Below are 13,376 nucleotides of genomic sequence, written 5' to 3'. Positions count from 1 at the left end.
AGAGAGAGAGAGAGAGAGAAGGGGGTTGAGAGGGCTGCAAGCCGTACACCCACCCCTGTTGGGCTCTCTAAGGATATGTTTATGACCCTCATAAACAGCTCCACCTCTGCCACACCCTGCTTCTCTTACCTCCTCCCAGCTTGTGGACATTAAGCCAAACCACCCAGGCCAGGGAAGCGGGTGAGAGAGCTGGAGCTACAGCATGACGGACTGAGGTTAGGATAGCAGTGGCACTTCCCAGAGGGAGAGGGCAAGTTGGAGGGCTCTGGCTGAGGGCGAGGATGACGGCCCTGGTCCCCCTCAGGCCTGGGGAAGGCCGTTCCTCGTCCACCCAGGATTCAGCGTCACCTCCAGCCCACACCCCCATCTCTGTCTCTCCCTGGACCGCTTTCTCGCCGGTCCTCACTCTCTCTGTCTCATCCAGGATCTCCATCCCTGTCTTTCTCTGTGTCCCTGACTCTTGTCCTCTGACCCCCCCTCGGCACACCACCAACCTTCCTTCCTGGCTATGCCTGGGTCTCCTCCAGGAATCTGGGGTCCAGACCCACCTCAGACCAATTCTTCCTTCCCTAAGCCTCAATCTCCCCATCAGCTGGATGAGCCTTGGGCTTGAGGAGTGAGGCGTGATGGCGAAATGGTTAAACTGGTAGATGTCAGGACTCTGGGCACCTTGTCTGAGTCCGGTGTCCTCAAGCCAAAGGGTGCTCCCCCTGAAACTTTCCCACGCACTGTCCCTCGGGTGACGCTGGCCCTTTAAGGCAGGCAGAGGGGCAGGGGAGAGCCTTTAATCACTGCCACACACACCCCGCCCCCCAGATAGGGGTTTTGGGGTTTTGGAGCAGAAAATTTATTTAAATAACTTTTAAATTAAAGATGCAAAGCTTTTCTGGGTGCACCCCCTCCGCTCCCCCTACTGCTCCCAGCCGAGGCTTAGGGTGCGGGAGCCAGGGGTCTGGGCCCCCAGCCTCTCTTTGGGTCTTGGGGGATGTGTGTTGAGGTCCCCTGGCCCAAGCTGATTCTGAAAACAAGGAGGGTGGCCTGATCTGATGGGGGGGGCGGGGGGCGGTAAGTGGGTGGAGGGGAGGAACCAGCTGTGTCTTAACTGGGTGGCGGCCTTGGTGAAGCCAATGGGGGCAGGGCGGCTGGGGAAAGGCAGAAACAATGGCGCAAAGAGGGAAAGAAGGAAAGGGGGTCAGACTGAGGCCCAGAGCGAGCTGGACAGAGGAGGGGGTCGGGGGGAGAGGGAGGGAAAGATAGAGGCAGAGGAGACAGAGACCAGAGTTACTCCTTGCATCACTCAGCCCCCAAACAAGGAGGAGGGGCTTGAACTCTTGGGCATAAATCTTTTTAATTAAAGAGAAGGGCAAGGGGAAAGTAGGAGTGTCTGTGAGAGAACCTGCTGGGGAAGGCAAGATACTGGAGGGAGGAGGCAGGAAGCTGGTTTTCTCACTCCTGCTGTCTCCATTCTGTCTGACACACACACAGACACACCCTGGCCCGTCTCTCTCAGACCTCAGGCCTCCTCTGCAGAGCTGGTTTCCCCCAGCGTGGCCACCAACCTCTCAGTGGCTGGGCGGGACCCTGTTGCTCTCTTCGGTCCCCCCACCGGAGCACGGGCCACGGGGGCTGTGCCCACCAGGCAGCGGCGACCCCCAGGGAACCCCAGTGGTCCCCCCAGGGTCTGCGCTCCGAGGCTGTGGGAGCCGAGGGAGTGAGCGAGGACCAGCTCAGGGCCCCCCATCTTCCCTCGTGGGCCTGCGAGCTCTCCACCTCAGTTTCCTCTCTTTCTCATCAGCTGTGTTTGCCTCGCCCTCCTCCCCCACTCCTAGTCTCTCTCCAAGGGTCTGTATCTTAGGGGTGGGGAAAGTGGATCCTATACGAGGGGGCCTCTGTGTCTCTGTTTCGGTCTTGGGTGTCTGTCTTTCCAGCTGTTTGCCTCATGTGTCTCTCCCTCTATATTTTTGTCTCTCTATCTCTGTGTCTCTCTTTCCCTGGGCGATCTCTCTGTGTCTCTGTCTCCATCTCTCTCTCACTCCCAGTCTCTCCCCTTCTCTTTGTCTCAGGCCTCCCTCCCTCCCCCACCTCCAGTCCGTCTCTGGGGACCTGTGTCTCTGGGCCTTTGTCTCTCCACCTCTCTGCACCCCCATCCCTGTCCAAGCCCTCCTCCACCCGGCTGCCCAGGCCTTTCATAGGTGCATCGCACCGAATCCCCAGTTCCTTCCCCTGTGCCTGGCCCGGCCCCAGGAGAAGGAAACATTTATGTTGGTGGGCACCCTCTCCTCCGCTCCCGGGCCCGGCCCTCCGCCTGCCACCCAGGCCCATCCATCACCAGAGCTGGTGACTCCGGAGGCTCATTTGTCACCCGCTGCCTGCCGCCCCACCAAGCAATCATACCATTAGCCATGGCTGGCCAGAGGCCACCGGGAGGACCGGGCCTGACGCGGGCGGGGGAGGGGCACAGGGCCGCACTCCCCACCCACTTCCCGTCTCTCCGGCCTCTCTCTCCTTTTTCTCCGCATCTGCCTCCCTGTCTCCTTTCTGGGTCTCCCCTCTTCACTCCTCTTGCTGCCTATCCCCTCACCCCCACCCCCATTCCTCTTTCACTGTGTCCCTCCTTGTCTTGTGTGTGTGTGTGTGTCTGTCCATCCATCCGTCTGTCTCATGTGTCTCTCCCTCCATCTTTTTCTCTCTCTCTGTCTCCGTCTCTCTCTCTCTCTGTCTCTCCCCCCTCCCCCTCCCCATCTCTCTCTATCTCTGGGGACCTCTTTCTCTCCTGTCTGTCTCTGTTGCCCTCCCCCCACCCGATGTTTTGTTCTGGACGCCCTCCCTCCCCCGCTCCCTCCTCTCCTGACCCCAGCTGCCCCTTTTCAATCCATCATCCTAGACGTTTCCTTCCCTTCCCACCCAGGGGGAGAAAATTGCTGGGAGAGGGCAGGGGGAGGAGGACGGGTGCCCTGGGAGGCCTGTCCCTTCTCCCCCCACCGCCAGCCCTGAGTGCCTGGAAGTCCTCCCTAGAGTCTGACTTCAGTCCTCAGGGAGACAGCAGGATGCAGACGAGGTGCCAGGAGCAAGCCCTCCCTGTTCCCTGGAGGGACAAGAAGCTCTGTGCTCCCAGGGGCGAGGCGGGGAGAAGGGGGCTGGGAGGCGTGGGGCAAGCGGAGGGGGAGACCTGGGCACAGTTGTGCCTCTCCTCGTTCCTTGGTGCCCACAGATTTTCCCACGGGAACAGGGATGCCCCATTCACACCCCTCTGACCCAATAGCAGTCCCCACGCCGCCACCTGGGACGCCCCCCACTGAATGAAGCGGCCTTCCCCCTCAGCAGCCGCGGGGGGTTAGTAAATAAACGCCCCAATTTCTTCACCCTGGGCTGGGCCCCCAAAGAGGGTTCTACAGAGTCCCCAGTGGACCTCATTGTCTACAGGGGGTGACCTGTGTGTCAACACACCCCTTAATGGTTTCCTTCCCTGTCTCCCCTCCAGTGTTTCCTGGAATCGCCTTCCAAACAAGCCACTTGCTTTGGGCTGACTTCTCTGGAGTCCAGCCTGAGACAGCGGCCGGCCAGGGACGTGGTGGATGGGCAGAAAGGGGGGCAAGGCGAGAAGAGACGCCCCCCACCCCGTGATGGTTAATTGTATATGTCCACTCGGCTAGGCTATGGTACCCAGTTGTTTGGTCAAACACCAGCCTAGATGTTGCTGTGGAGGTATTTGCAGATGAGATTCACACTGAAATCAGTTGACTTTGAGTAAAGCAGGTTATCCTCCATAACGTGGGTGGGCCTCACGCAATCAGCTGAAGGTCTTAAAAGGAAAAGACTGAGGTTCTTTGAGAAAGGGAATTCTGCTTCCAGACTGCCTTCAGATTTTTTTTTTTTTTTTTTACGCGGGCCTCTCACTCTTGTGGCCTCTCCCATTGCGGAGCACAGGCTCTGGATGCGCAGGCTCAGCGGCCATGGCTCACGGGCGCAGCCGCTCCGCGGCATGTGGGATCTTCCCGGACCGGGGCACGAACCCGTGTCCCCTGCATCGGCAGGCGGACTCTCAACCACCGCGCCACCAGGGAAGCCCTGCCTTCAGATTTGAGCTGCAACCTCAGTGCTTCCCTGGGTTCCCAGTTTTGGACTTGCCAGACCCCACAATCACATAAGCCAATTCTTTAAAATAAATCCTTTACTGTCTGTCTATCTACCTATCTAACTATCTATACATCCTATTGGTTTCATTTCTCTGGGGAACCCTTACTAATATACTTCCAAAATCTAAATTGCTATGAGCATGTGAGGCATGACAAAGAAATAAAAAGAACATAAGGGTTCAAGATGTAGCACCCTTCGGGGCTTCCCTGGTGGTGCAGTGGTTAAGAATCTATCTGCCAATGCAGGGGACACGGGTTCGAGCCCTGGTCTGGGAAGATCCCACATGCCGCGGAGCAACTAAGCCCGTGCGCCACAACTACTGAGCTTGAGCTCTACAGCCCGTGAGCCACAACTACTGAGCCCAAGTGCCACAACTACTGAAGCCCACGCGCCCAGAGCCCGTGCTCCACAACAAGAGAAGCCACCGAACGAGAAGCCCGCGCACCGCAACGAAGAGTAGCCCCCACTCGCCACAAATAGAGAAAGCCCGCGTGCAGCAATGGAGACCCAACGCAGCCAAAGAAAGAAATAAAAAAAAAAGATGTAGCATCCTTCAACAGATGAATGGATAAGCAAAATGTGGTATTTTCCTCCAGTGGAATATTATTCCTCCATAAAAAGGAATGAAGTTCTGCTCCATGCTACCGCATGGATGGACCTTGAAAACATTAGTCATGCTGAGTGAAAGAAGCCAGTCAAAAAATACCACACGTTGTAGGATGCCAGTTATGTGAAACGTCCAGAATGGGCAAAACCATAGAGACAGGAAGTAGGTTAGTGGCTGCCTGGGGGTGGGGTGGGGGCGAATGGGGTGTAACTCCTAACGGGTGCGGGGTTTCCTTTGGGGGAGATGAAAAAGGTCTGGAACTAGATAGCGATGGTGGTTGCACCACATCGTGGTGGCACTAAATGCCTCTGAATTGTGCCCTTGAAAATGGTTAAAATGGTACATTTTATGTTACGTGTATTTTACCACAATTAAAAAAAAAGAGTTCAAGATGTAGAGATCCATAGAAACTCGAGACAAGAGGCGGTGGTGAATTAGCTCTAGGGATGGTGTGTTAATTTCCTGCTGCGATTGTAACAAATTAGTGCAGTCTCAGTGACTTAACACAAATTTATTCTCTCACAGTTCTGGAAGCTGAAAGTCCCAAATCAGTCCCAGTTGGCCAAAATCAAGGTGTCAGCAGGGCTGCAATCCCTCCAGAGGCACTAGGGGAGAATCAGTTCCTTGCCTCTTCCAGCTTCTGGGGGCTGTGGCATTCCTTGGCTTGTAGCCACATTGCTCCAATCTTCAAGGCCAGCATCCTCAAATCTCTGCCCCGTCTTCCCATGGCCTCCTCCTCTGTGTGTAGTATGATCTCCTCTTTGCCTCCCTCTTCTAAGGATCCATGTGATCCAGGATCATCTCCCCATCTCAAGATCATTAATGTAATCACACCTGCAAAACCCTGTTTTATCATATAAGGGAACACATTCACAGTTTCTGGGAATTAGGATGTGGATATCTTTGGGGGGCTATTATTCAGCCTACCATGAATGGCCACCAACTATTCCTCCCCTCCTTCTAGGGTGCCCTCTCCACCCACCAAGAGGTGGTGTCTATTACCCTGCCCCTTGAATCTTCTGACTTGCTTTGACCCACAGAATATGGCAGACGTGGCCTTACAGCTTCCACGGTGGCTCTCTTGGAACCCAGCCACCATGCTGCAAAGAAGTTGGTCTAGACAACTAGGGGAGGAAGGGGGGCTCCAGGGAGAAGTGAGGTGGCCCAGCCCACAGACAGCACCCACTGCCAGCCATGAACGAGGGCACCTTGCACATTTGAGCCCCAGCCAAGCTCCAGGATGAACGCAGCCACACGATGACGTCAGCCAACACCACCATCAACACAGAGAATCGTTAAAATCATTGTTTTAAGCCACCAAGTTTCAGGGTGGTTTGTTACTCAGAACTAGATAACATAAACACACAGGGACACGGACACAGGGGCGGCGGGCAGGGGCCACTGACATTTGGAAACGGAGAGATAAGGTGTGGGGGGCGGAAGATACAGATCAAGGAAGCAAAGCAGAGAAACAGAGAGAGGTGAAAGGGTCAAAAAGAGACAGAGATCTCTGGAAAGAGACAGGTCAGGGGAGAGACAGCAGTGCACAGACAAGATGCAAAAAAAGAGAGAAAGAGAAATTGTCAAGAAAGACAGGGGCTAAAGAAAAAGAAAAAAGAAAAAAAGAAAGACACGGGCTCCTGTCAGCCCCAGCTAAGCTTTCAGCTGACAGCCAGCATCAACTGTCAGCCATGTGACTGAGTTATCTTATGAGTTAGTGAGTTGCCTTCAGATAACTGTAGGCTCATCTGACAGCTGATTGCAATCGTGAGAGACCCCAAGTCAACCCGTAGAGCCTGAGTCAACTGGAGCCAACCACATAACCACGAGAGACAATAACTTGTCATTTTAAGCCACTAAGTTTTGGATGGTTGTTATGTAGCAACAGATACCCAGAACAGGATGCATGGAGTGTCACAGGAAGGCAAGCGAGGAAATCGGGGGAGTCGGGGGAGGTTTTAAGCTGAAGATTTAGTTGGAGGAAATCGATTAAGAACTTGGGAAACTGTTAGAAAGATGAAGCAGAGGAAATGTGCATTTCAGAATTTGGGGAAGGTTAGAGGCTCAGGCCTGGATCCCAGAACAGATGTTGCAGAGGATCTAGGGCCCCTTGGCATCAATTTCAGTGGTTTCATCCAGTACCCACATTCTGATTGGTTTTTGGAGCATCAGCTCTGTGAGTTCCCTCAAACCTTTTTGCAGAAGAGACTGTTCATTGCCTGATAACCTCCAATTTCCCACTTTTCCTTAAAAATTCTCTATAATTTTTAGCATAATGACTCAGAATTAAAACTACTTTTCCCCCAGCTCTTCTTGCAGCTCAGTGTGGCCAGATGATTCAGGTCTGGACACTGAGACGTAGCAGGAATCGTTAAGTGGAACTCCTGGGTCAAAGCCTTACAGAGGACGGCGGATCCGGGACCTGTCCTTCCCTCTCCATCCTTCTGGTTGGAGGATGATGACATGGAGGTGCACCATCCTGGACTAAACAGATGAGGGTCATATCCTAGCTACATCAGAGCAACAAGGTAGAAGCAGGTTCTGTACTGCCCCCCTGAAATAGGGGTGCCATGCCAGACGTGAACTGTTGCATAAGAAATAAATAAACTCTTATCTTATTTAAACCACTATTATTTTGGATCCTTGTTATTCACATCTAAACCCATATCTAACTGCTATTAATAAAAATCTGATTAGGAAGCTCTTACGAGGACTTACATACACCCACCCACTTCCGGTTCTGGAAATCACCCCCCTTCTATTGCCCAGCAGGCTAGGGGTAGTAATAGCTCCCCTCCCACCTCTGCTAGCCGCAGGGTGCCCCACCACCCCTTGTCTGTTTCCCTGCACTCTGCACAGCCTCGTTAATATCCCCTTTTACACTTGCCTAAGTCACCCAGTTCAGTGCCATGAGTGTCCTGCTGTGCCTCGCTACAGAGTTCTTGCCCTCACCAGTCCCACTGTGATCACCACCTCTGGCACCCTGTTTGGCGTATGTCCCGCCACTACTGTGTAAGCCTTGGGAGAACAGGGCCCAGAGACATTGTGGTCACTGCAGTGTCTCCAGCACAGCGCCAGACACAGGGCGGGCACCCAATGGAAAAGTGAATTAAAGAAACCCAGGGTCTGGAGAGAGAGGAAGGAATACTCCCCCTTGGCTAATTCTCGTCCCCTGGGTTTGGTGACTTAGCAACTGGGACTCAGGTGGCAAAGCAGTTCATGGAGAATCTGCATTTCTCTGTCCTTCTGAGGCTGTCTGTTCCAGGAGTGTGTGTGTAAGTAAGCAAGGGGGGAATACTTGGAAAATATAACTCGTCCCATGTGTTAAGCTCTTTCTATGTGCCAGGTGTTATTCTAAAAATATATATGTATGCGTTTACTACAACAGTCCTGTGAAACAGGCACTATCAGTTCCTATTATTATTATTATCCCCATTTTCCAGGTGAGGGAACTGAAGCACCCACAAAGTAAACCTTTATGTTATGCTGCGTCCCATGACAAACAATTCAAATCACTCCCAAGCTGCCCCTCGGCTCGCCTTGCATCCCGGTGAGGATCATGGCATCTGGGGTGGGATGAAGGGGCATTTGTACTGTTCCTTGTCTCGTCCACAACCCAAGCTCTGGAGACGCCCCTCTTGGAAGCTGAGACCTCACTCCTCTCCCTGCCCCCAGACTCACACCTTTCCCCATTCACGTCTGGCAAAAGACAAGTGTCCTGGTCCCGTTCTGCACCCTGGATGTCATCCTCTTCCATCTCTGTCCTTCCTCGCTGTGAGACTCGGGGCAAGTTGCTTCGCCTCTCTGAGCCTCGGTTTCCTCACTGGTAGAAGGGGGGTACTCCGGGGACTGGCAGGGGACTGGACGAGGCTGTGCCCTGGGAAGCCCAGCACAGTGCCGGCATCGTGGGTGCTCCCTAACTGCCCGCTGCCGTTGGCACTGTTCTCAAGAGCCTCAGCCCTCTTGCATTCAGTGCCCTCCTGCTTCACACGTCTCCCCACCTTGCAGGAAAAGCCCTCTCAGGTCCCGTAGCTTCCTCCCTGTCTCTCAAGATTCTCCAAAGCGAGGTCTACGTGCTCTGACTCAGTTTCCCCAACTTCCACCCCCTCCTCACTGTAGATCAGCCTGACTTCTGCCCCCACACCCTCCCCCTAACTGCTCACATCAAAACCTAAACCCAAGGGTAGCCTCTAAGTTCTCATCTTCCGCCACCTCTCCATGGCCTTGGGTCCTGTTGACCACACCTTCATTCTGGAAACTTCTCTCGGCTTCAGGTGCCCCAGTTTCCTGCCTTCCCACCTACTTCTCTGGCTTCTTCTCCATCGACAGGTCTCCCACCTTCCACGTGCCCCTTAGACACTGGGGCTCCTCAAGGCACTGCTTTCTTCTCACACTACCCACGCCCCGGGCAGCCCAACCCCTCCTGCGGCTCGGTGACACCTCATTGCCAACAAATCCCAAATCTCTCTCAAGTGCAGCCTCCTCTACTGAGCTCCAGGTGTCCCCTGGCTGTCTCCCCACCCTGACATCTCCTCTGGATGTCCCACAGGCATCTCACGTTCGGCATGTACTCACCTGAATCCAGCATATCCTTCAAACCTGTTCTTTCTACTTGCCCCCAACTTGGTCCCCCAAGACCCGGGGAGACCTCACTCTCTGGGCTGGAAACTGTCCACACTGTCCACCCCCTCCCAGATCCACTCCCCACTCCCCACGTGCCCACACTCCATTCTTGCTTGCAGGATTCAACCACCTGTAAGACTATGAAAAAGTCATTAACTCACAAGGCTGCACACCTTTACATAGGCTGTTCCCTTTATCTGGACACACACACACACACACACACACACACACACACACACACACCCCTCCTCTGAGACAGTTACCTGCTTTCTTTAGGAAACCCGCATCAACCCCGGCTCTCCTGCTCAGGCGACTCAGGGTCCTTCTCTTCTGCGTTCCCAGGATACCCTATGACGCGGAATAGTTTGTGGCTGAGGGAATGGGGGCGTGGCTAGGGAAGCTACTGGGTGATGGATGAGGAGCTAGTGTAGCTCCTGGGTAATGAGTGGGGGTGTGGCTAGGGGGAGCTTCGGGCTGATCTTCAGAGTGGCTGGTGCATGCCGGTGTGTCCTGGCAGAGGATGAGGGGAGCATGGAAAAACCCAGATTATTTGGTGTATTTCACAGTTGCCCAAATCTCCATCAAAGACTTCATTAGCCCTCCCCTCGTGAATCCCAACTTCCCACGGGGAGGCTGTTTGTCCAGGCAGAATTTCAAAGTTTGATGGCAACTTTTACAGAAATCACAAAGAAAAGAGACAGCGACTGGTGCTGATGAGCTAGGAGTAGAGAAGGCAAGTGGGCAACAGGTCCGGGACGCTGGGGCTGACGCACAGCAGGACGACAAGACGCTAAAAACCTGTGGGAAGAAGAGTGCTACGGGGGTTGCGGGGTCATCCTCAGGGTCCCAAGAAGTGGGCAGCACTCCTCGCACCCCGAGTGTGTCCTTTGGGCAGGAAACATCAACAGTAAGAAAATGCACATGGCCTACCAACAGATAGGTGGCCTCCAAAGTTAAAAATGCCCACCCAGACCCCCTGGCCCCAGTCCCACCCTCCCACCCACCCCTGCTCCCCATCAGGCAGAGATGTGGCAGCATTTGCTGGCTTGTAGCATTGGTCCTCTGGGACCCTCGGTCTCCTCTTCGAGGGTCCTGCCCGGATTGGCTGGCACTGAGGGCAAAATGAGCCTTCTAGATAGTCAGGGGAGATTGGCTGTACTCCCTTGGATTCCTGGCCTCCTCGCCAAAGCCAATTCTCACGGCTGGGGGAGTCTGCTGCCCTCTCAGTGGAAAAGTCTGTCACCCTTTCCCCAAGTCATGCACCCTCCCACGTCCCCCCTCCCCCAAACACACTATGTACACACATAGCCCCCCCCCCTCCAAGGCGTGGCTGGGCTCTCAGAGGTAGTGGAGGCAAGTGAGGGTGCTGGAAGGTGAGAAGTTACAGGTCCAAAATGTGCCTCCTCCAGCTCTGGAACCCCAAACATTCCCCTCCCTTCTCCAAGCCTTGAGAATTAGTGTCCTCCCAAGGGCCTGAGTGGAGAAATCAGGGAAGGTGTGCCCCCCTGTGCACATACCCATCTGTTCCTCCCCCATCCCCCGAGGCCCACAGAGCTCCCTGAGGGTTGGGGGAAAGGGCTGAGATCTGTGACCTCCTGGGATGGATCAGCCTCCTTCAAGCCCACCCCCACCTCCCCCCGCCCCCGCAGGGCTGAGTTCTGAGGCCCTGGGGCACAGGTCCGTGGAAGTGGTGAGGCGGTCCTCTAGAGGAAGGGGGACTTATGGCATGGAGCAAGGCTGGGTGTCTAGGGAGACACATTGGAGGCTCTGTAGAGGATTACGGATGAGGGAGGGTTCTCTGGGGAGGGGCCTCGAGGTGGAAATTGCTCCAGTAACAAAGCCAGTAACGAACAGGGACGGACGGGCTGGAGTTGCAGGTAACTGAGGGGGCTGTTCGCAGGAGGACTCGGGGAGGCTCCCGAGGGGAAGGGAGGAGGCTGTAAGTGGGGACCGAGGAGAGGGGTAGATGGCTTCCCAGGAGGAAGGGAGGCCGAGTCCCAGGAGAGGAGGCTGAATCTCTGGAGGACAGAGGAGAGCCAGTCCAGCACGGGGGCGGTGGTCTCGAGGGGCAGGCCGAGTCCCTGGGGAGGACCCTAGAAGCCCCGGATGTGGCAGTAAGCCTCCAGGCTGGCGAAGAGGATGTAGAGGAACCAGAGACCCAGGAAGAGCGCGGTGGTGGCGAGCTTGGGGCCGCGCGGGCCGCCCAGCTCGCCGCCGATGTGCGGCCGGCGCCGGTACAGCAGCACGGCGATCCCCACGAAGGCGAAGACAGTGAAGAGCGTGACGGAGAAAGCCAGCGTGCCGGTGCGCACCTCGAAGGGGCGGCCCTGCACCGCCCAGTACACGGCGGCCACCGACCAGGCCACGCCCAGGCCCAGGAACACGTTCACGGCGTTGGAGCCCGTCACGTTGCCGATGGATGCGTCGGCGCACTGGTCCTGCAGCGCCGCCACCTTGCTGGCGAACGTGTCTGCAGGGGCAGAGACACCGCGGGTCAGGGGGGTCTCCGTGGGCCCCCCAGGAGCATCCGCCTGGCTTCGTCAGTCACTTGCTCCCCAGAGACCCACCAGCACCCCGCTGGCCCAAGGATCCAGACTCCTCACCCCAGTGTCGCGTGGGTCTAGCCTCCCACTCCTGGAGTTCTGTGCCCTTGACCCCACCACCCAGGGGGCAAAGTCGATCGCCATCTCTGTGCCTGCTGGCTACAGGCCCCGCTGCCTGCTTTCTATGGAACGTGTCTACATCCAGTGGGATCCACTACCTACTCTTTGGAACTCAGCGCCTCTCTATGGGACCCACTGCCTGCTTTCTTTGGGATCTGCTGTCTACTTTCTAGGGAACCCACTGCCTGCTTTCTACGGAATTTGTCTGCGTCCAATGGGATCCACTACCTACTCTCTGGAACTCACCGCCTCCCTCAATGGGACCTGCTGCCTGCTTTCTATGGGACCCACTACATAGTTTCTATCAAGTCCTCACCTTATTTCTATGAGACCCCTGTCCCATCACCTGTCTCTTCAATGCCCTGCCACCTTCTTTCTATGGAATCCATCGTCTGGTTTCTACCATTTCCCACCGCCTTAGTTCTATGGGACATACCATTTGTTGCTTTGGGGGAGGATTCAGTTGACATGTTGAATCTGTGGGCTCCCCTGCCTAGTTTCTATTATTCCCCACCATTGCCTATGTTCTATGGGGTCTGCTGCTTGCCCTCTACAAGACTTGCTGCGCGCTTTCTGTGGGACTCAATCTGCTTTCTGTGGGACACACACACCACCTGATTTTTGTGGAATCCACTCTATTCTATGGGGCTTGCTGCCTGCTTTTGCTGGGAATCACTAGCTGTTTCCCATGAACCCACTGCCTGTGTTTCTACAGGCGCAATTATCCCATTGCCACATGGGTGGACAAAATAAATGTTAGGCCCCAGCCACGTGGCACCCCTTGCCCGCCCATCAGTTCCCCACTTGGCTTCTGTCAAGCATACGGCTTCGCTTCTCTGGCCTCCACCCATTCCTGAACATCTTGCCAAGACTGCAAGTCTCTGTTGTGGAGGGCAGGCTTCACAGACCCATTCACCAATGGTTGCTTTCTACAGGACCCATCACCTGCTGTCTGGGCCTACAGCGCCACCACCTGGCTGGTGAACGCATTGATGTGGAAAAGCAAGGTGTCTGCCTCCACGCGTGGTCTCCCCCCTCCCACAGGAATTTCAGTCTCCTCCACCTGGTTTCTAAGGGACCCTCCCTCAGATTTTGGGGAAAGAGGGGATCACGTACACTGTAGTCTCTGAGGCCTCACTATCTTATTTCCATGGCACCTCCTCCAACGTGTGGTTTCTACTCTGACTCTCATCTTAGTTAAAGCTTTGAGATTCATTGGCCTGGTTCCTATCATGCCCAGCAACAAAGGTCTGTGGAATCTTTCATCCGGTTGCTTGGCAGGGGGAGGAAAGGGAAAATGAATATCTTGTTTCTGTGGAACTCACTGCATGGTTTCTATGAAGTTC

At 55.1% G+C, this 13,376-nt stretch overlaps 1 protein-coding gene across 1 annotated transcript in view; it reads right to left on the bottom strand.

Annotated features, from left to right (window-relative positions):
- Positions 1-11,362: 11,362 nt before the first annotated feature.
- The window catches only part of SLC8A2 (solute carrier family 8 member A2), a 30,029-nt gene continuing 28,015 nt past the window's right edge, over positions 11,363-13,376 (bottom strand). Inside the window, exon 10 of the mRNA XM_022585235.3 lies at positions 11,363-11,837. Within this exon, the coding sequence (XP_022440943.1) occupies positions 11,461-11,837 (377 nt within the window). The 3' untranslated portion in view covers positions 11,363-11,460. The remainder of the gene's footprint in view (positions 11,838-13,376) is intronic.

The sequence above is a fragment of the Delphinapterus leucas genome, chromosome 20 (genome assembly GCF_059928025.1).
Source record: "Delphinapterus leucas isolate spDelLeu-1000000601 "Yukka" chromosome 20, BTC_Dleu_Yukka2, whole genome shotgun sequence".
In the NCBI taxonomy this organism is placed as follows: domain Eukaryota; kingdom Metazoa; phylum Chordata; class Mammalia; order Artiodactyla; family Monodontidae; genus Delphinapterus; species Delphinapterus leucas.
The sequence above is the reverse complement of the archived record's forward strand: the minus strand, read 5'-3'. Positions and strand labels throughout refer to the sequence as shown.